We start from the raw sequence: 19,117 nt of genomic DNA on the forward strand, positions 1-19,117 counted from the left end.
GTGTTCCCTAGTGTCCCTCCTCATTTTGACAGTCGCTGAAGCCTGCTGACCCCCCCCCCAACCCGCCCCCCCCCCGTGGGTTGGGCAATCGACTCAAAATAAATTTAGAACAGGGGTAAACCTACGTCATTCTTCGCAAAGTACTTCAGGATTCCATCCGACTCCGACAGGACAAACTTCCTATTGAGGAACTGCCCGTTGTCCCGGCCACGTTTCCATAGAAACCCTTCTCTGTAGCCTGAGGGAGAAAACAACATGGAGACAGGTTCAGGATTTAAATGGCAGCAGAGCGAGGCGGGCTTGAGGCGTGCACGGCTCCTTATGACTTTGAACAGGACAAATCATCCTGGGATCAAGATCTACGTTGGATCTGTACAGAGCGCTGCCTCTCATTGATGGCTCAAACGGCCAGCTGAAGCTCGGGGGGAACTCAAACCAACTTTCCTTCTTTTCGGGGACCGGACCTTGAAATGGCTTTGCCGCACCCTGGCCCTCACAGAAACTCTTGAGCGGGTTGAGTTGTGGGTGTTGTCAGATGCCTGAAGAATAATCTGATTTGCCAAGAAATGAATGGCCCTGTTATAACCTTCCCTGGATCCTATTGGCTGGGGACAATTGGTGCTTGAGGAATATGGGGCGGGATTCTCCGAAATGGAGGCAGAGTGTTCGCGTCGTCACGAACGCCGTCGAGGTTCACGATGGCGCGAAACGGCCCCTATCCCGACCGATTCAGGGCCCGATAATGGGCTAGGAGCGGTGCTGCGTCATTTACGTGCGCCAGGCCTTGGTGCCGTGTAAAGGCGGCGCCGCATACATGACGTGGCCGGCGGCAACCCGCGCATGCGTGGTTGCCGTCCTCTCCGAGTCCGCCCCACAAGAAGATGTCTGACGGATCTTGCGGGGCTGCGGAAGAAAGGAGGTCAGCCTTCAGAGAGGCCGGCCCGACGAACGGTGGGCACCGATCACGGGCGACACCCCATTTGAGACCCCCCCCCCTCCCGGTGCACGATCCCCCCCCCCCCCCCCCGGCAAGCCGCCCCCCCCCAGTGTTCCCGCGCTGTTCCCGCCGGCAGCGACCAGGTGTGGACGGGGCCAGGGGGAACCCGCCGTTTTGGGCAGGCCGCTCGGCCCATCCGGGCCGGAGAATCGCGGGGTACCGGCGAATCGCCATTTTGGCTGTCTCGGGCGATTCACTGTACCGCGCCGCGCAAAACGCGATTGTGCCGATCTGGCCGCTTCCGTGAATCGCGGCAGGGCGTCGGACCGCCGTCGCGGGAAAATTTGGCGACCCAGGCGATTCTCCCAACCGCCGCGGGAGCGGAGAATCGCGCCCATGAGCTCCCCCGATGAGAGTGGGAGGCCATCCTTAGCAGTGCAGCTGTATAAATAGAGCTGGCCAGTGTGGTGCCGGCGAGAGAGGGAGCAGATTGGACAGCATGCCCTGTGTACAGATTGCTGTAAATAAAATTACTTTCTGCTTGGCGCTACAAAGTTATGCTGGATTCTTCATGGCCCTCACAAAAGGCTCCTAGGTGTAAATTGAAATGAATTCAGACCCATTGCTACCACTTTCCAGTTTTCTCAAAGGTGAAGGGAATCGCTAAAAATAATCCCCAAAAGGATTGGTAAAATTGACAAACCCCACGTCAGAATTGCTGCACATGTTGCTCGGTCACTGAAAGGCTGGTTAGTCACCTGGACAGGGGTCCTGTAGAAAATATCTCCTCAACAATAATTTACAACTTTTCAATTATCAGGCCCCCCACACCACCCACTCCTCCCCAACAGTGTCCTCTATGTCTCCCAGTCAAATCATGAATCATTGAAGGTTGAGGGAGTGTGAATTCTGACAGGTAGAAAGACTGAGAGACACCAGTCTGTGTACAGATATCTCCCTGAGAGAGAGGGGACTGAGAGACACCAGTCAGTGTACAGATATCTCCCTGAGAGAGAGAGGGGACTGAGAGACACCAGTCAGTGTACAGATATCTCCCTGAGAGAGAGGGGACTGAGAGACACCAGTCAGTGTACAGATATCTCCCTGAGAGAGAGGGGACTGAGAGACACCAGACAGTGTACAGATATCTCCCTGAGAGAGAGGGGACTGAGAGACACCAGTCAGTGTACAGATATCTCCCTGAGAGAGAGAGGGGACTGAGAGACACCAGTCAGTGTACAGTTATCTCCCTGAGAGAGAGGGGACTGAGAGACACCAGTCAGTGTACAGATATCTCCCTGAGAGAGAGGGGACTGAGAGACACCAGTCAGTGTACAGATATCTCCCTGAGAGAGAGAGAGGGGACTGAGAGACACCAGTCAGTGTACAGATATCTCCCTGAGAGTGGAGGGACTGAGAGACACCAGTCAGTGTACAGATATCTCCCTGAGAGAGAGGGGACTGAGAGACACCAGTCAGTGTACAGATATCTCCCTGAGAGAGAGGGGACTGAGAGACACCAGTCAGTGTACAGATATCTCCCTGAGAGAGAGGGGACTGAGAGACACCAGTCAGTGTACAGATATCTCCCTGAGAGAGAGGGGACTGAGAGACACCAGTCAGTGTACAGATATCTCCCTGAGAGAGAGAGGACTGAGAGACACCAGTCAGTGTACAGATATCTCCCTGAGAGAGAGAGAGGGGACTGAGAGACACCAGTCAGCGTACAGATATCTCCCTGAGAGAGAGGGGACTGAGAGACACCAGTCTGTGTACAGATATCTCCCTGAGAGAGAGAGGACTGAGAGACACCAGTCAGTGTACAGATATCTCCCTGAGAGAGAGGGGACTGAGAGACACCAGTCAGTGTACAGATATCTCCCTGAGAGAGAGGGGACTGAGAGACACCAGTCAGTGTACAGATATCTCCCTGAGAGAGAGGGGACTGAGAGGCACCAGTCAGTGTACAGATATCTCCCTGAGAGAGAGGGGACTGAGAGACACCAGTCAGTGTACAGATATCTCCCTGAGAGAGAGAGAGGGGACTGAGAGACACCAGTCAGTGTACAGATATCTCCCTGAGAGAGAAAGAGCACTGAGAGACACAGACTGTGTACAGATATCTCCCTGAGAGAGAGGGACTGAGAGACACCAGTCAGTGTACAGATATCTCCCTGAGAGAGAGGGGACTGAGAGACACCAGTCAGTGTACAGATATCTCCCTGAGAGAGAGGGGACTGAGAGACACCAGTCTGTGTACAGATATCTCCCTGAGAGAGAGAGGACTGAGAGACACCAGTCAGTGTACAGCTATCTCCCTGAGAGAGAGAGAGGACTGAGAGACACCAGTCAGTGCACAGATATCTCCCTGAGAGAGAGAGAGGACTGAGAGACACGAGTCAGTGTACAGATATCTCCCTGAGAGAGAGAGGGGGGGGGGGGGACGGGACTGAGAGACACCAGTCAGTGTACAGATATCTCCCTGAGAGAGAGCGAGGACTGAGAGACACCAGTCAGTGTACAGATATCTCATCCAGAGAGCGAGGACTGAGAGACACCAGACAGTGTACAGATATCTCCCTGAGAGAGAGAGGGGACTGAGAGACACCAGTCAGTGTACCGATATCTCCCCCAGAGAGCGAGGACTGAGAGACACCAGTATGTGTACAGATATCTCCCTGAGAGAGAGAGGAGACTGAGAGACACCAGTCATGTTGTGTTCTGCTTCTTCATGTAGCATAAGCTGCGTCCTTGATGTATGCTCTGACAAAGGAAGGTTTGGACTTGGAGATAGGCTTAGCACATTTATTGAACAGTTAACTTGGGTTCGACTGTCCTGCTAATCCTCCTATAGTAACTCGATCTAACTAACCAGTCTGCTCTAATCCATGCGGAGCGTGTGATGCTTCCCTGATCTGCCCCTGTCTCTCTGAGTGTCGCGTATGGAAAGAGAAAGAGCATGTGTGCCCTGTACTTTTAAGTCCCCATGCCAGCGGGAAAACCGCCGCCAACCACTCCGGCGTCAACAGCCCCCGAAAGAGCGGAATTCTCCGCACTTCCGGGGGCTAGGTGGATGCCGGAGGGGTTGGCGCCGCTCCAACCGGCGCCGAAGGGACTGCGCGAGTTCAGGCATGTGCCAAAGGGCAAGCATGAATTTGTGAATGCGCGGAACCGCCGGCGTGTTTTGGCGCAAGCGCGGGAGGTTCTCTTCTCCACGTCTGCCATGGCGGAGCCCGATAGGGGCTGGCGCGGAAGGATGGAGTGCCCCCACGGCAGAGGCCCACCCGCAGATCAGTGGGCCACGTTCGCGGGCCAGGCCACCGTTGGGGCCCCCCCCCCGGGGTTGGATCCCCCCGCGCCTCCCCGAGGACCGCCCCAGCCGACTTACCTGCCGGGCCCCGCCGTGTGGAACCGTACGTAACCCACGGCAACAGGACTGAGCAAAAACGGACGCCCGCCAACGGCCCCCGATCGGCGTGGCGGGAATCCCGCCCCCGCCCGAAAAACACGCCGAAGAATACGGCAACCGACGCCGGGGCGGCGGGCAGGATTCGTGCCCCCCCCCCCGGGGATTCTCCGACCCGGCGAGGGGGTTGGGGAATCCTGCCTCACATCTGGAGTATTGTGAACAGTTTTGGTCACCTTATTTAAGGAAGGGTGAAAATGCGTTGGGAGCAGTTCAGAGAAGGTTTACCGGATGAGTACCAGGAATGGGCGGGTTGTCTTGTGAGGAACGTTTGGACAGACTGGGTCTGTTCCCACTGGAGTTTAGAAAAATGAGAGGAAAGATGATTGAAACATATCCGATCCTGCTGGGGATATCGACAGGGCGGATGTGGGGAGGATGTGTCCTCTGGTGGCAGAATCTCGAATGAGGGGTCACTGTTCAATTATAAGGGGTCACCCATTTAAAAGAGAGATGAGGAGAAATGTTTTCTCTCAGAGGACGGTGCGTCTTCGGAACTCTCTTCCTCAAAAGGCGGTGGAAGCGGAGTCTTAGAATGTTTTTATTCAGAGCTGGATAGATTCTTGATTAACAAGGGGGGGGGGGTTGAAAGGTTATCAGGGGTCGGCAGGGATGTGGCATTGAGGTGACACGGCACGGTGGCACAGTGGTTAGCCCTGCTGTCTCACAGCTCCTGGGACCTGGGTTCAATTCCAGCCCCGGGTGATTATCTGTGTGGAGTTCTCCCCCTGTCTGCGTGGGGTTTCCTCCGGGTGCTCCGGTTTCCTCCCACTGTCCAAAGATGTGCAGGCTAGGATTGGCCAAGCTAAATTGCCCCTTAGTGTCCAAAAAAGGCTAGGTGGGATTACTGAGATAGGGTGGAGGCGGGGGCTTAAGTCGGGTGCTCTTTGAAGGGGCGGTGTGGACTAGATGGGCCGAATGGCCTCCTTCTCCACTGTTAATTCGATGATTCTATGAATGCGAGCAGGTTCGGAGGGCCTCCTCCTGCTCCTAATTTGTATTTTTGTATGTTCCTGGGACCAATATTAATTTGTAAACCGGTGTCATTATTTGACCATTTGTGGGATCTTACTGTGCAATCGGTTGTCTTGTTTCTACATTATAGCAGTGACTACACTTCCATAAAGGTACCTCATTAGCTGTCAAACACTGAGACATTGAGATTCGAAAGCTTCTATTTAAATGCGAGTTCTTTCCGTTTGAAATCTACATCGTGCTGGGCGAGTGCTCCCCACCGATGTGGAAGGTTTGCCAGTGCTTCGGTCTGGGAAACTATATGGTTTCAGTTGTTTTTTTAATACAGAGGGACAAGATGAGCATTTGAAATGCCAAAGCGCACAAGGCCACGGGCCAAGTGCTGGAAACCGAGATTAGAAGAGATAGGTGCTCGACATCCGCCGGAGACAGTATGGGCCGAAGGGCCTTTTTCTGTGCTGTAGGCGACTCTACGATAAGCCTGTGGCTCAGTTGGTGGGTGTGGTAGTATGTATTGGGGGTCATGTGGGACTGGAAGCCCTAATGTCATTGGCTGACAGATCCCGGGTCCTGGTTGGCCGTTGACCTCTAGCTCCGCCATGAAGGCGGAGTATAAGAAGCTGGAGTCTTCCCCCGCAGGCCAGTTTACTATCGAGCTGCGGGGGAACAGACACGCTTAATAAAGCCTCATCGACTTCACTCTATTCGTCTCACGGAGTCTTTGTGCGCTACAATTTATTAAGCGTGCCTAAAAAGGACTATGGAGCTCAGGATCATTCCGGAATGCCTGAGGATCAGCCCCCACGCAGTGAACGCGGCAGCAGCCTTCAAGCACTGGCAGACTTGTTTCGAGGCCTACCTCAGAACGACCACCGGCCGGGTCTCAGAAGACCAAAAACTGCAGGTCCTGCACTCGAGGGTGAGCACGGAGATTTTCTCCCTCATCGAAGACTCGGAGGATTTCCAGACGGCGTTCGCAGCACTGAAAAGTCTCTATGTCCGCCCAGTTAACCAAATCTACGCTCGCTACCAGCTCGCGACGAGACGGCAAGCTCCCGGAGAATCGATGGACGAATTCTACGCCGCGCTGCTGATTTTGGGACGAGCCTGCAGCTGCCCGTCGGTGAACGCAAACGAACACACGGACATGTTAATGCGCGATGCTTTTGTGGCAGGTATGCAATCCTCCCAAATCCGCCAAAGACTTCTAGAAAAAGAGTCGCTAGGACTCTCAGAGGCACGGGCCCTAGCAGCCTCCCTAGACGTGGCCGCGCGTAATACCCACGCCTACGGCCCCGACCGCGCGGCAACCCATTTGCCCCCGTACGTACCCGTCGCGGCAAACCCACCCCCCCCCCCCGGACACCCCACAGGCTTGCGCGGTCCAAACGCCGAGTCGCACCGGGGGCGCCCGCTGTTATTTCTGCGGCCAGGCGAAACACCCCCGACAGCGCTGCCCGGCCCGCGCAGCTATCTGCAAAAGCTGCGAGAAAAAGGGCCTTTACGCGCCCCAAACCCCCCAGCACGCCATGTACGACCCGCAGGCGCAGCCACTCTGGGTCCCGACCACCGCGGTCCCGGGAGAACTGGGAGCTCTGCACGCCGCTTACGCTCCCCGACCCCCCTCCCCGCAGCCCATGTATGACCCGCCGCCGGCGCTACCGCTCTGGGTCCCGGCCAACACTCTCCACGGAGAAGAGGGAGTTTTGCGCGTCCCTAACGCCACCCTAACCCCCACCCCTCGCCCCACGCCTGACCTGCCGGCGCCACCTACTTGGTCCCCGACCACCGCTGTCCCCGGTGAGGGAGCTCCGCGCGGTCCTAGCGCTCGCGGTCCTAGCGCTCGCGGTCCTAGCACTCCCCAGCCCCCCCAGCACACCATGTGCGACCCGCAGACGCCGCCATTTTGGGTCCCGGCCACCACGAGGGGAGGAGGGGCGCCGATGTGTGACCCGCAGACGCCGCCATTTTGGGTCCCGGCCACCACGAGGGGAGGAGGGGCGCCGCCATCTTGGACCGCCCCAGACCTGTACGACGCGTGGGGGCGGCCATTTTGTCCACCCCCGCCGCCATCTTGTGACCCCCCAGTCACATGCGATGTATGGGGGCGGCCATTTTGTCCATCCCCGACGCCATCTTGGACGGCAACAACGGACCCCACTCCACTACTACAACCACGGCTCGCTTCGATTACGCTCGATCAAGCTCGGCCCCGGACACTCCAGACGACGACGACAACGGTGCTAATAAACGGCCACGAGACGCCATGCCTAGTCGACTCCGGGAGCACGGAGAGCTTTATACACCCCGACACGGTAAGACGCTGTTCCTTGACCACCTATCCCAGCGCACAAAAGATTTCCCTAGCTGCAGGATCCCACTCCGTACAGATCCAGGGATTCTGCATAGTTACCCTAACGGTGCAGGGGAGGGAGTTCAAAAACTACAAACTAAACGTCCTTCCCCAACTCTGTGCCCCCACCTTGCTGGGATTAGATTTCCAATGCAATCTACAGAGCCTTACGTTCAAATTCGGCGGCCCCATACCCCCACTCACTATCTGCGGCCTCGCAACCCTCAAGGTGCAACCCCCGCCCTTGTTTGCGAACCTCACCCCGGATTGCAAACCCGTCGCCACTAGGAGCAGACGGTACAGCGCCCAGGACCGGACCTTCATTCGGTCCGAAGTCCAGCGGCTACTAAAGGAGGGCATAATCCAGGCCAGCAATAGTACCTGGAGAGCGCAGGTGGTAGTAGTGAAGACAGGGGAGAAACAAAGGATGGTCATTGACTATAGCCAGACCATCAACAGGTACACACAACTAGATGCGTACCCTCTCCCCCGCATATCCGACATGGTCAACCGGATTGCCCAATATAAAGTCTTCTCCACCGTGGACCTCAAGTCCGCCTACCATCAGCTCCCCATCCGCCCAAGTGACCGCAAGTACACAGCCTTCGAGGCAGACGGGCGATTATACCATTTCCTACGGGTCCCTTTTGGCGTCACAAACGTGGTCTCGGTCTTCCAACGGGAGATGGACCGAATGGTTGATCAACATGGGTTGCGGGCCACGTTCCCGTATCTCGACAATGTAACCATCTGCGGCCACGATCAGCAGGACCACGATGCCAACCTCCAAAAATTCCTCCAGACCACCAAAGCCTTGAACATCACGTACAACGAGGACAAGTGCGTTTTTAGCACCGATCGGCTAGCCATTCTGGGCTACGTAGTGCGCAATGGGATAATAGGCCCCGACCCCGAACGTATGCGCGCACTCATGGAATTTCCCCTCCCGCACTGCCCAAAAGCCCTGAAACGCTGCTTGGGGTTCTTTTCATACTATGCCCAGTGGGTCCCCCAGTACGCAGACAAGGCCCGCCCCCTAATACAGACCACGACCTCCCCTCTGTCGACAGAGGCTTGCCAGGCCTTCAGCCGCATCAAAGCGGATATCGCAAAGGCCACGATGCGCGCCATCGACGAGTCCCTCCCCTTCCAGGTCGAGAGCGACGCCTCCGACGTAGCTCTAGCGGCCACCCTTAACCAAGCGGGCAGACCCGTGGCCTTTTTCTCCCGGACCCTCCACGCCTCAGAAATCCGCCACTCTTCAGTAGAAAAGGAAGCCCAAGCCATAGTGGAGGCTGTGCGACATTGGAGGCATTACCTGGCCGGCAGGAGATTCACTCTCCTCACGGACCAACGGTCGGTAGCCTTCATGTTCGATAATGCACAACGGGGCAAAATCAAAAACGACAAGATCTTAAGGTGGAGGATCGAGCTCTCCACCTTCAACTATGAGATTTTGTATCGTCCCGGAAAGCTGAACGAGCCGTCCGATGCCCTATCCCGCGGCACATGTGCCAATGCACAAATTAACCGCCTCCAAACCCTCCACGAGGACCTCTGCCACCCGGGGGTCACTCGGTTTTACCACTTCATCAAGTCCCGCAATCTCCCATACTCTTTAGAGGAGGTCCGTACAGTCACAAGGGACTGCCACATCTGCGCGGAATGCAAGCCGCATTTTTTCAGGCCAGATGGAGCGCACCTAATTAAGGCTTCCCGCCCCTTTGAACGCCTCAGTCTCGATTTCAAAGGGCCCCTCCCCTCCACCGACCGCAACGCATATTTTCTTAATGTGGTGGACGAATACTCCCGCTTCCCTTTTGCCATTCCCTGTTCTGACATGACCGCGGCCACAGTCATTAAAGCCCTGAACAGCATCTTCACACTGTTCGGTTACCCCGCTTACGTCCACAGCGACAGGGGGTCCTCTTTCATGAGTGACGAGCTGCGCCAGTTCCTGCTCAGCAAGGGCATAGCCTCAAGCAGGACGACCAGCTACAACCCCCGGGGGAACGGGCAAGTAGAGAGGGAGAACGGCACGGTCTGGAAGGCCGTCCTACTGGCCCTACGGTCCAGGGACCTCCCAGTTTCACGGTGGCAGGAGGTCCTCCCGGACGCTCTCCACTCCATCCGGTCGTTATTATGTACGAGCACTAATCAAACGCCTCATGAGCGTCTCCTTGTTTTCCCTAGGACGTCCTCCTCTGGAACGTCGCTGCCGACCTGGCTGGCGGCCGCAGGACCCATCCTGCTCCGAAAGCATGTGCGGGCACAAAAGGCGGACCCGTTGGTCGAAAGGGTTCACCTCCTCCACGCGAACCCCCAGTACGCCTACGTGGAGTACCCCGACGGCCGACAGGACACGGTCTCCCTGCGGGATCTGGCACCCGCCGGCAACACGCACACCCCCCCGACACCATCAACTCAACCCCCCCCCTTCCTGCCACCACCGCACCCCGCGACCGCCCCCTTCCCAGGAGGATCGGTTCCCCTCCCCTCAGCACCGACCAAGAATAAAGCCCAAGCTGAAACCGTAAGGCTCCTGGAGGCGACAACACCGGTACAAGCACCACCACCACCGGGGCCGAGGCGATCGACACGGACGACCAAACCACCCGACCGACTCGTGGCGTCGATCTAAAACTAAATATGGACTTTTCACAAGAACATTTTGCTTTCTTCCCACACCCTCTGTAAATAGTTGCAACAGGACAAAATTGTACAATACTGTATTGCCTTGTGAATGTTTTTTTTCCTCCCAGGACCAGCCCTGTAAACCCTTACCACCATACGAAGCATCACCCCGCCGGGTTCATTTTTGACAAGGGGTGAATGTGGTAGTATGTATTGGGGGTCATGTGGGACTGGAAGCCCTAATGTCATTGGCTGACAGATCCCGGGTCCTGGTTGGCCGTTGACCTCAAGCTCCGCCCTGAAGGCGGAGTATAAGAAGCCGGAGTCTTCCCCCGCAGGCCAGTTTACTATCGAGCTGCGGGGGAACAGACACGCTGAATAAAGCCTCATCGACTTCACTCTATTCGTCTCACGGAGTCTTTGTGCGCTACAGTGGGGATGGGTATCCCTGAACTTTAGCTGTGCCAAGTTGGGTGAGTGACCTGTGGTCTTGGGTAAGTGGGGATGATTGCTCCAGAGAGAGAGAGAGGGAGGGAGAGTGTGCGCTGACCGGTGTGGAAAATTGGTGAGAGAAGCAAACCGAAAACAAACACCTCTTCAAGGGACAGGCGCTGAGAGGCGGCCGTCGGTGCGCACATGGCTTGTCTTCTAAATTCGATGTTGGTAATTCTGAGGAATGGAGTTCCTCTTCATAGAAACTGCACTAAATTCAGTCATATTGGTCAGCAGATTGATCCGCTGATAAGGCTGTGGCTTCGAAAAAACTGTAACTAAAAATGGACAGGCTTTTGAAACGCTGAAACACACTCTGCTCTGTGTTAGTCAGTCACTCATTCAGCCGTGGAGACTGACTCGAAATGCAAATCAGCACAGAATTGCAACTGCTGACAATGCTCTGGTCTGAGGCCCCTCCTCTGCCCCCTTAGGTCTGTAGCTTGCTGAAGCCATTGTTCGGTCGGACCAGCCACTGACGCCAGTTCTAGGTTGGATCGATCGATGCTCTGTGCTGGGTGAGCGGACCTTTTCAAGCCCATTTTGGAACGGGGCCACTGGCCGGGCCAGCATTTACGAATGCCCACCCGTAATCGCCATGACAAGGTGGTGGTCAGATGCCTTCTTGAACCGCCAACGTAGGAGCTTGCTACAAGCGACTGTCTTTCTAAACCTTTTCAGAAGGCAACTAATCAAAAGTCGACCACATTGGGCTGGAGTCACATGTAGGCCCAGACCGGATAAAGGCAGTCGATTTCCTTCCTGAAGGATGGTCCCGATTGCGGGGGGGGGGGTCCGGAACAGGAGTCACAGTCTGAGAACAGTGGTTAGCACTGCTGCCTCACAGCTCCGGGGACCCAGGTTCAAATCCAGACTCGGGTGACTCTCTGTGCAGAGTCTGCACGTTCTCCCCGTGTCTGCGTGGGTTTCCTCCGGGTGCTCCGGTTTCCTCCTACAGTCCAAAGATGTGCGGGTTAGGTGGATTGGCCGTGATCAGTTGCCCCTTAGTGGCCAAAAAGGTTTGGTGGGGTTACTGGGTTACAGGGATAGGGTGGAGGAGTGGGCTTAAGTAGGGTGCACTTTCCAAGAGCCGGCGCAGACTCGACGGGCCGAATGGCCTCCTTCTGCACTGTAAATTCTATGATTCTACGACCCCTGCCATAAGCAGAACCAAAAATGTTGGAAATACCCAGCGAGTCTGGCAGCGTCTGTGGAGAGAGAGAGCGAGAGGGACAGAGTTAATGTTTCGAGCCCGTGTGACCCCTGCCATGTGGATTTTGAGTGAGGATGGGATTAGAGTTTGTTCTGGTGCCTTTCGCCGCCAAATAGCCCACCAGATGTCCTGTCGAGTATTGCTGAAAAGAGAGACGTGCTGCTGAAGCTTTTTGTCTTTAACTCAACAGGACAAGTGCAAGAATGCCAAATTTCAAACAATCACAGCAATTTACGCTGCTCGAGAAACGGGCACTGATTGGTAGGCATGCGAAGCTGGGGAACCTATAGTTAAATGTAAAGGCGCATAAGCCATAACAAAAGCAGTCACTAGAGTTTTTCCTGGATGGTTCGAATTCCCAGTCCCAGAACCCGAAATTCCCACCCGTGGTCAACGGACCTTCTGGTTCTCCGTCAGATTCTCCGTCCCGCCCGTGCCGATTAACGCAGCTGCGGGGGGGGGGGGGGGGGGGGAACGGGAAGTTTAGGCTACCTTTCCACTCGTGCGGGAAGGGCAAAGGTCAAAGCCTTCCAAACAAAATAGCCACCGGGAAATCCGATCAGAATTCAGGAGAATCTTCAGGTGATCCAGGGAAAAGAGGAAGGGGTGTGGGACTAGAGTGAGCAGCTCCTGCAGAGGGCTGGCATGGACGAGAATGGGCTGAATAGCCTCACTCTGCGCTGGAACCATTTGATGATTCTTCACCCAAAGGGGGCTGAGAATGAGGGACGCCCGCAGGGAGGTGACGAGGGGAATGGATAAACATGAGCGAGAGAGGAGTAGAGTGTGATGTGCAGAATTGGGTGAGGAAGGTGAGAGGAGAGTCCAGGTGGAACAGCGGGTCGAATGGCCTCTTTCTATGCGGTAAAATCAATGTGATTTGATGTAATTTTATTCTCGAGCAAGTCTCTGGTGCATAAATACCAGCTGCACATTGTAGAGGCAGCGGACGCCTAGAAGCAGAACAGGGAATGAATCAATGAGGGATGGGAACATTGAGAAATGAGCCAAGTTGTCCCACTCACCCGTAGCGTACGCCAGTGGTTTATTTGCCTCAGAGAAGTCCTTCCGCTCATACTTAGATCGAATCCATTGCTCTTGCAGCACCCTGTGAACCCAAGGGTGACTTACGTCAGCAATTCTCACAGTAACTCAGAGTGTAACCCAGTGTGTGACACAGGTAGCCCAGTGTGTGACACAGGTAGCCCAGTGTGTGCCACAGGTAGCCCAGTGTGTGCCACAGGTAGCCCAGTGTATGACACATGTAGCCCAGTGTGTATGTTCTATGTTCTATGTCACGCAGGTAGCCCAGTGTGTGACACAGGTAGCCCAGTGTGTGACACATGTAGCCCAGTGTGTATGTTCTATGTTCTTTGTCACGCAGGTAGCCCAGTGTGTGACACAGGTAGCCCAGTGTGTGACACAGGTAGCCCAGTGTGTGACACAGGTATGCCAGTGTGTGACACAGGTAGCCCAGTGTGTGACACAGGTAGCCCAGTGTGTGACACAGGTATGCCAGTGTGTGACACAGGTAGCCCAGTGTGTGACGCAGGTAGCCCAGTGTGTGACACAGGTATGCCAGTGTGTGCCACAGGTAGCCCAGTGTGTGACACGGGTAGCCCAGTGTGAGACGCAGGTAGCCCAGTGTGTGACACAGGTAGCCCAGTGTGTGACACAGGTAGCCCAGTGTGTGACACAGGTAGCCCAGTGTGTGACACGGGTAGCCCAGTGTGTGCCACAGGTAGCCCAGTGTGTGACACAGGTAGCCCAGTGTGTGACACGGGTAGCCCAGTGGGTGACGCAGGTAGACCAGTGTGTGACGCAGGTAGCCCAGTGTGTGACGCAGGTAGCCCAGTGTGTGACGCAGGTAGCCCAGTGTGTGACACAGGTAGCCCAGTGTGTGACACAGGTAGCCCAGTGTGTATGTTCTATATTCTATGTTCTATGCCACGCAGGTAGCCCAGTGTGTGACGTAGGTAGCCCAGTGTGAGACGCAGGTAGCCCAGTGTGTGACGCAGGTAGCCCAGTGTGTGACACAGGTAGCCCAGTGTGTGACACAGGTAGCCCAGTGTGTGACACAGGTAGCCCAGTGTGTGACGCAGGTAGCCCAGTGTGTGTCACAGGTAGCCCAGTGTGTGACACAGGTAGCCCAGTGTGTGACGTAGGTAGCCCAGTGTGAGACGCAGGTAGCCCAGTGTGTGACGCAGGTAGCCCAGTGTGTGACACAGGTAGCCCAGTGTGTGACACAGTTAGCCCAGTGTGTGACGTAGGTAGCCCAGTGTGAGACGCAGGTAGCCCAGTGTGTGACACAGGTAGCCCAGTGTGTGACGCAGGTAGCCCAGTGTGTGACGCAGGTAGCCCAGTGTGTGACACAGGTAGCCCAGTGTGTGACACAGGTAGCCCAGTGTGTGACACAGGTAGCCCAGTGTGTATGTTCTATATTCTATGTTCTATGCCACGCAGGTAGCCCAGTGTGTGACACAGGTAGCCCAGTGGGTGACACAGGTAGCCCAGTGTGTGACACAGGTAGCCCAGTGTGAGACGCAGGTAGCCCAGTGTGTATGTTCTATATTCTATGCTCTATGTCACGCAGGTAGCCCAGTGTGTGACACAGGTAGCCCAGTGGGTGACACAGGTAGCCCAGTGTGTGACGCAGGTAGCCCAGTGTGTAACACAGGTAGCCCAGTGTGTGACGTAGGTAGCCCAGTGTGAGACGCAGGTTGCCCAGTGTGTGACACAGGTAGCCCAGTGTGTGACACAGGTAGCCCAGTGTGTGACACAGTTAGCCCAGTGTGTATGTTCTATGTTCTATGTTCTATGTCACGCAGGTAGCCCAGTGTGTGACACAGGTAGCCCAGTGTGTGACACAGGTAGCCCAGTGTGTGACACAGGTAGCCCAGTGTGTGACACGGGTCGCCCAGTGTGTGACACAGGTAGCCCAGTGTGTGACACATGTAGCCCAGTGTGTGACACAGGTAGCCCAGTGTGTGACACAGGTAGCCCAGTGCGTATGTTCTATGTTCTATGTCACGCAGGTAGCCCAGTGTGTGACACAGGTAGCCCAGTGTGTATGTTCTATGTTCTATGTTCTATGTCACGCAGGTAGCCCAGTGTGTGAAGTAGGTAGCCCAGTGCTTGACAAAGGTAGCCCAGTGTGTGACACAGGTAGCCCAGTGTGTATGTTCTATGTTCTATGTCACGCAGGTAGCCCAGTGTGTGATGTAGGTAGCCCAGTGTGTGACACGGGTAGCCCAGTGTGTGACAGAGGTAGCCCAGTGTGTATGTTCTATGTTCTATGTCACGCAGGTAGCCCAGTGTGTGACGTAGGTAGCCCAGTGTGTGACACGGGTAGCCCAGTGTGTGACACAGGTAGCCCAGTGTGTGACACAGGTAGCCCAGTATGTGACGCAGGTAGCCCAGTGTGTGACACAGGTAGCCCAGTATGTGACACAGGTAGCCCAGTGTGTGACACAGGTAGCCCAGTGTGTGACAGGTAACTCAGTGTGTGACACGGATCGCCCAGTGTGTAACACAGGTAGCCCAGTGTGTGACACAGGTAGCCCAGTGTGTGATGCAGGTAGCCCAGTGTGTGACACAGGTAGCCCAGTGTGTAACACAGGTGGCCCAGTGTGTGACACAGGTAGCCCAGTGTGTGACACAGATAACCCAGTGTGTGACATGGGTCGCCGAGTGTGTGACACAGGTAGCCCAGTGTGTGACACAGGTAGCCCAGTGTGTGACACAGGTAGCCCAGTGTGTGACACAGGTAGCCCAGTGTTCGGTGCGACTGATGCCTTGCATTACACAGCTAAACCGAAATTAGTGAAAAAGTTTAGCACTGCCAACAAATATCCAGATAAACTGGATGGCACCTCAGGCATTTTGTCAATGAGCCTACTCCACTATTCCTAACTCTATTGGAAAGACAGGACAGAAGCTGTGTTGAGTGTGTGTATTGTACTCACTGACAGTCCGTGTAGGTTGGTATGTAATAGTATGCTGGAACATAGGCTTCATATTTCTCCTTGGCAGCTTCATTTCCATGTTGGGACATATACTGGAAGAGAGAGAGTTATTTAAACCTCAAGACCGGGGGAGGATGCATGTGCACACTCAAACTCCTTTATCATTGTGTTCTGCTGTCAGATATCTGACAGTGTCAACCATCGGCCGGGTATGAGGGGCGCACGGGACGGCCTGGGGTTCAAAGCTCCTCATGGGGACCTTCAAGCCCCATGCCTCACTCCCACTCTCTGTGCTGCCTGTAGGTCAACTCTCCTTGTTCCAGGGTTTCAGATGAAGAACGGCCCTTGGGTGAGATACTGGAGGGAAGGTGATAGTTTCGGAAGTGCGACTTGCGTTCAAGTCTCTTCATGGCCTCTCCCCTCTTGATCTGTCAATTCTTCCAGGCCTACAACTCCTCCTCCCCCCCCAATCCTGTCGTTCTGCTCACCCTACCTCTTCCCTCAATCACTGGCGGCATACCTTCAGCTCTGAAATTTCCTCCCTAAACCTCTCTCCCTCCCCCTCTGCCTTTAAGAGCCTCCTTAAAACTTACCCCCCTGACCAAGCTCCAAGTCTGCCTTCCAGGTTCATTGTCCTCATTTCTTTCCTATGTTTCCGTGAAAGCAACTTTGGACATTTTATTGTAAGTTGAAGGTGATGTTCAAATGCATTTGAAGGAGAGGGCGTGGGGAGAATTGGACAGCTCTGTGTCACTAGCCTTTTGAAATCACAAATCACATTTTATCCAGAAACTCTCAGTCACAAAAGAACCTGAACAGGGAAAACTCTTCTGTGGAATTTCACATTTCCCACCCCAGACATTCGCTGTCTGACAAGGTAACCGATTCAAAATTTTATCTGCTTGCAGTAGCTGGCCCCTTTAAAGGGGCCATCTTTTGAAAGGTCACGTGACCCCACTCGTCCAGTCAACAGCCAGCGTGCGCGGTGGGCAGCACGGTAGCACAACGGTTAGCACAATGGCTTCACAGCTCCAGGGTCCCGGGTTCGATTCCCGGCTTGGGTCACTGTCTGTGCGGAGACTGCACGTTCTCCCCACGTCTGCGAAGTGTCAGAGTGCTGCAGAGATACCTGTATTCGGTAGAGTGGATTCCGTCTACTCCTCTGCTGAGGCTTGGGTGCGGTATGTTGAGCAATTAGGATTTTTCTTCAGAGCAAATGGAGTTGAGGAGGAGGGAAAGAAGAAGGCGATATTGTTATGAGCGTGCGGGGCCTAAACCTATGATCTAATCCATAGCCTTACATCCCTAAACGCGCCCTATGCAAGCTCGTTTATAGAGATTGTGTACTACCACACAAAGCCCTCTGTGATTTTGCAATAATTTAAATTTAATTCCACAGGGAGATCCTCAGGGGACACCAGTGCAACATGCATAGCAAGTCTGAGGAAAATTGCGGAATACTGTGACTTCAGCACAACACTAAATGAGATGCTGAGGGATCGCTTGGTTTGCGGAGTCAATGACGAGGCCATACAGAGGAAGGTGCTGACAGAACGGAGGTTAATTTAACAAAGGCATTGGAAATAGCGTTAGCAATGGAGAGCGTTGTGAAGGGCACCCTGGAATCTCAGACGCGCAGGATGGTGCAGTCCACCTGTTAGCACGGGAAGCTGCAGACAGCAGCGGCACCAATAGCAAAGAGACCAGTTTAAACTGCGGAAAAAAAATACAGAAGTGGTAGATTTATAGAAGGCAGCCTGGTGGCGCAGTGGTTAACATTGCTGTCTCACGGCGCCGCGTTCCCAAGTTCGATCCCGAGTGCGTGGGTCTCATCCCCACAACCCAAAGATGTGCAGGGTAGGTGGACTGGCCATGCTAAATTGGATTTGTTTATTGTCACGTGTACCGAGGTACAGTGAAAAGTATTTTTCTGCGAGCAGCTCAACAGATCATTAAGTACATGAGAAGAAAAGGAAATAAAAGAAAATACATAATAGGGCAACACAACATTCGTGTACCTCTTCATGTACAGGACCACCCTGATTCCTCTTCACATACAGGACCACTCCGCACTTGACCTCACGTATACCTCCAGCATTGATGGGTCGATGTTTAAGGACCAGGCTAAGCTTGGTATTCCCAAATTTAGCGGGGACGGTAGAGGCAAGACAGTGCAACCAAAAGAGGAACCACGATTCGACTAAAGATGCAATGATCTTTGGAAATAGATGACCCAATTTATGTGAGGGTCTTGGAGAGTGGCTAAAGCTGGGTTCCAGGGATTGTCTTGGTCAAGGCACAATGGTTACCTAATGCAATGAGAGACAGGGCAGGACTTTGAAGGAACATGTGGACCATCTGGGTGGGCGAGTAGCGCCCCAGCGGCCCAATTCGTTGTTGCCAGCTGGGGGTGTTGTTGGCTGCCCGGGAAATTGGGAAATTAAGTATCCAATCAGCCTGTGACAGGCAAGAGTATTATTCTGACTGAGGCAGAGTAGGTTGAAACATCAGTACCAGAAGACAGACCACGTGTGACGTTTTCCACAGGAAGTACCCGAGCAGAAGCCCCCCGATCAGTGGGGTTGCCGCCTTATGAAGAAGCGGAAAGAACCGGAAGGACTGAGTTTTTGATGGACTGATTGCAATTATTCATTGATGTAAACGATGGGGGGCTATGTAAGTTTAACTATCATTCTGTACAATGAGGAAACTAGAGGAGGAGGGATGGCCCCCTTTAAGGGGTGATCTCCTGATAGGCCATGTGACCCGCTCTTTCACTCGGTAGCTAGCGTACGGGGTTGCACGAACAGAGCGCGGGCTTTTGCTCAGATCGATTCAGGAGGCAGATTGGCAGTATCGAAGCTACACTACTCTGTGAATAACGTGTCGCGTTAGCTGATTTAGACTGTAGCTGATTTAGACTGTAGCTGAGTTCCAAAGATCATTGCCTCTTTAGACTGTAGCTGATTTACACTGTAGCTGATTTAGACTGTAGCTGAGTTCCAAAGATCATTGCCTCTTTAGACTGTAGCTGATTTACACTGTAGCTGATTTAGACTGTAGCTGAGTTCCAAAGATCATT

The 19,117-nt window shown here is 54.3% G+C and overlaps 1 protein-coding gene across 1 annotated transcript in view; it reads right to left on the reverse strand.

Annotated features, from left to right (window-relative positions):
- LOC140404055 (arf-GAP with dual PH domain-containing protein 1) overlaps nt 1-19,117 on the reverse strand; it is a 72,740-nt gene that overhangs the window by 25,099 nt on the left and 28,524 nt on the right. The window contains exons 3-5 of the mRNA XM_072492411.1: nt 16,036-16,127; nt 13,096-13,178; nt 126-238 (exon numbers count right to left, since the gene is read on the reverse strand). Of these exons, the coding sequence (XP_072348512.1) occupies nt 126-238; nt 13,096-13,178; nt 16,036-16,127 (288 nt within the window). The remainder of the gene's footprint in view (nt 1-125; nt 239-13,095; nt 13,179-16,035; nt 16,128-19,117) is intronic.

The sequence above is a fragment of the Scyliorhinus torazame genome, chromosome 29 (assembly GCF_047496885.1).
Source record: "Scyliorhinus torazame isolate Kashiwa2021f chromosome 29, sScyTor2.1, whole genome shotgun sequence".
NCBI classification, from domain to species: Eukaryota; Metazoa; Chordata; class Chondrichthyes; order Carcharhiniformes; family Scyliorhinidae; genus Scyliorhinus; species Scyliorhinus torazame.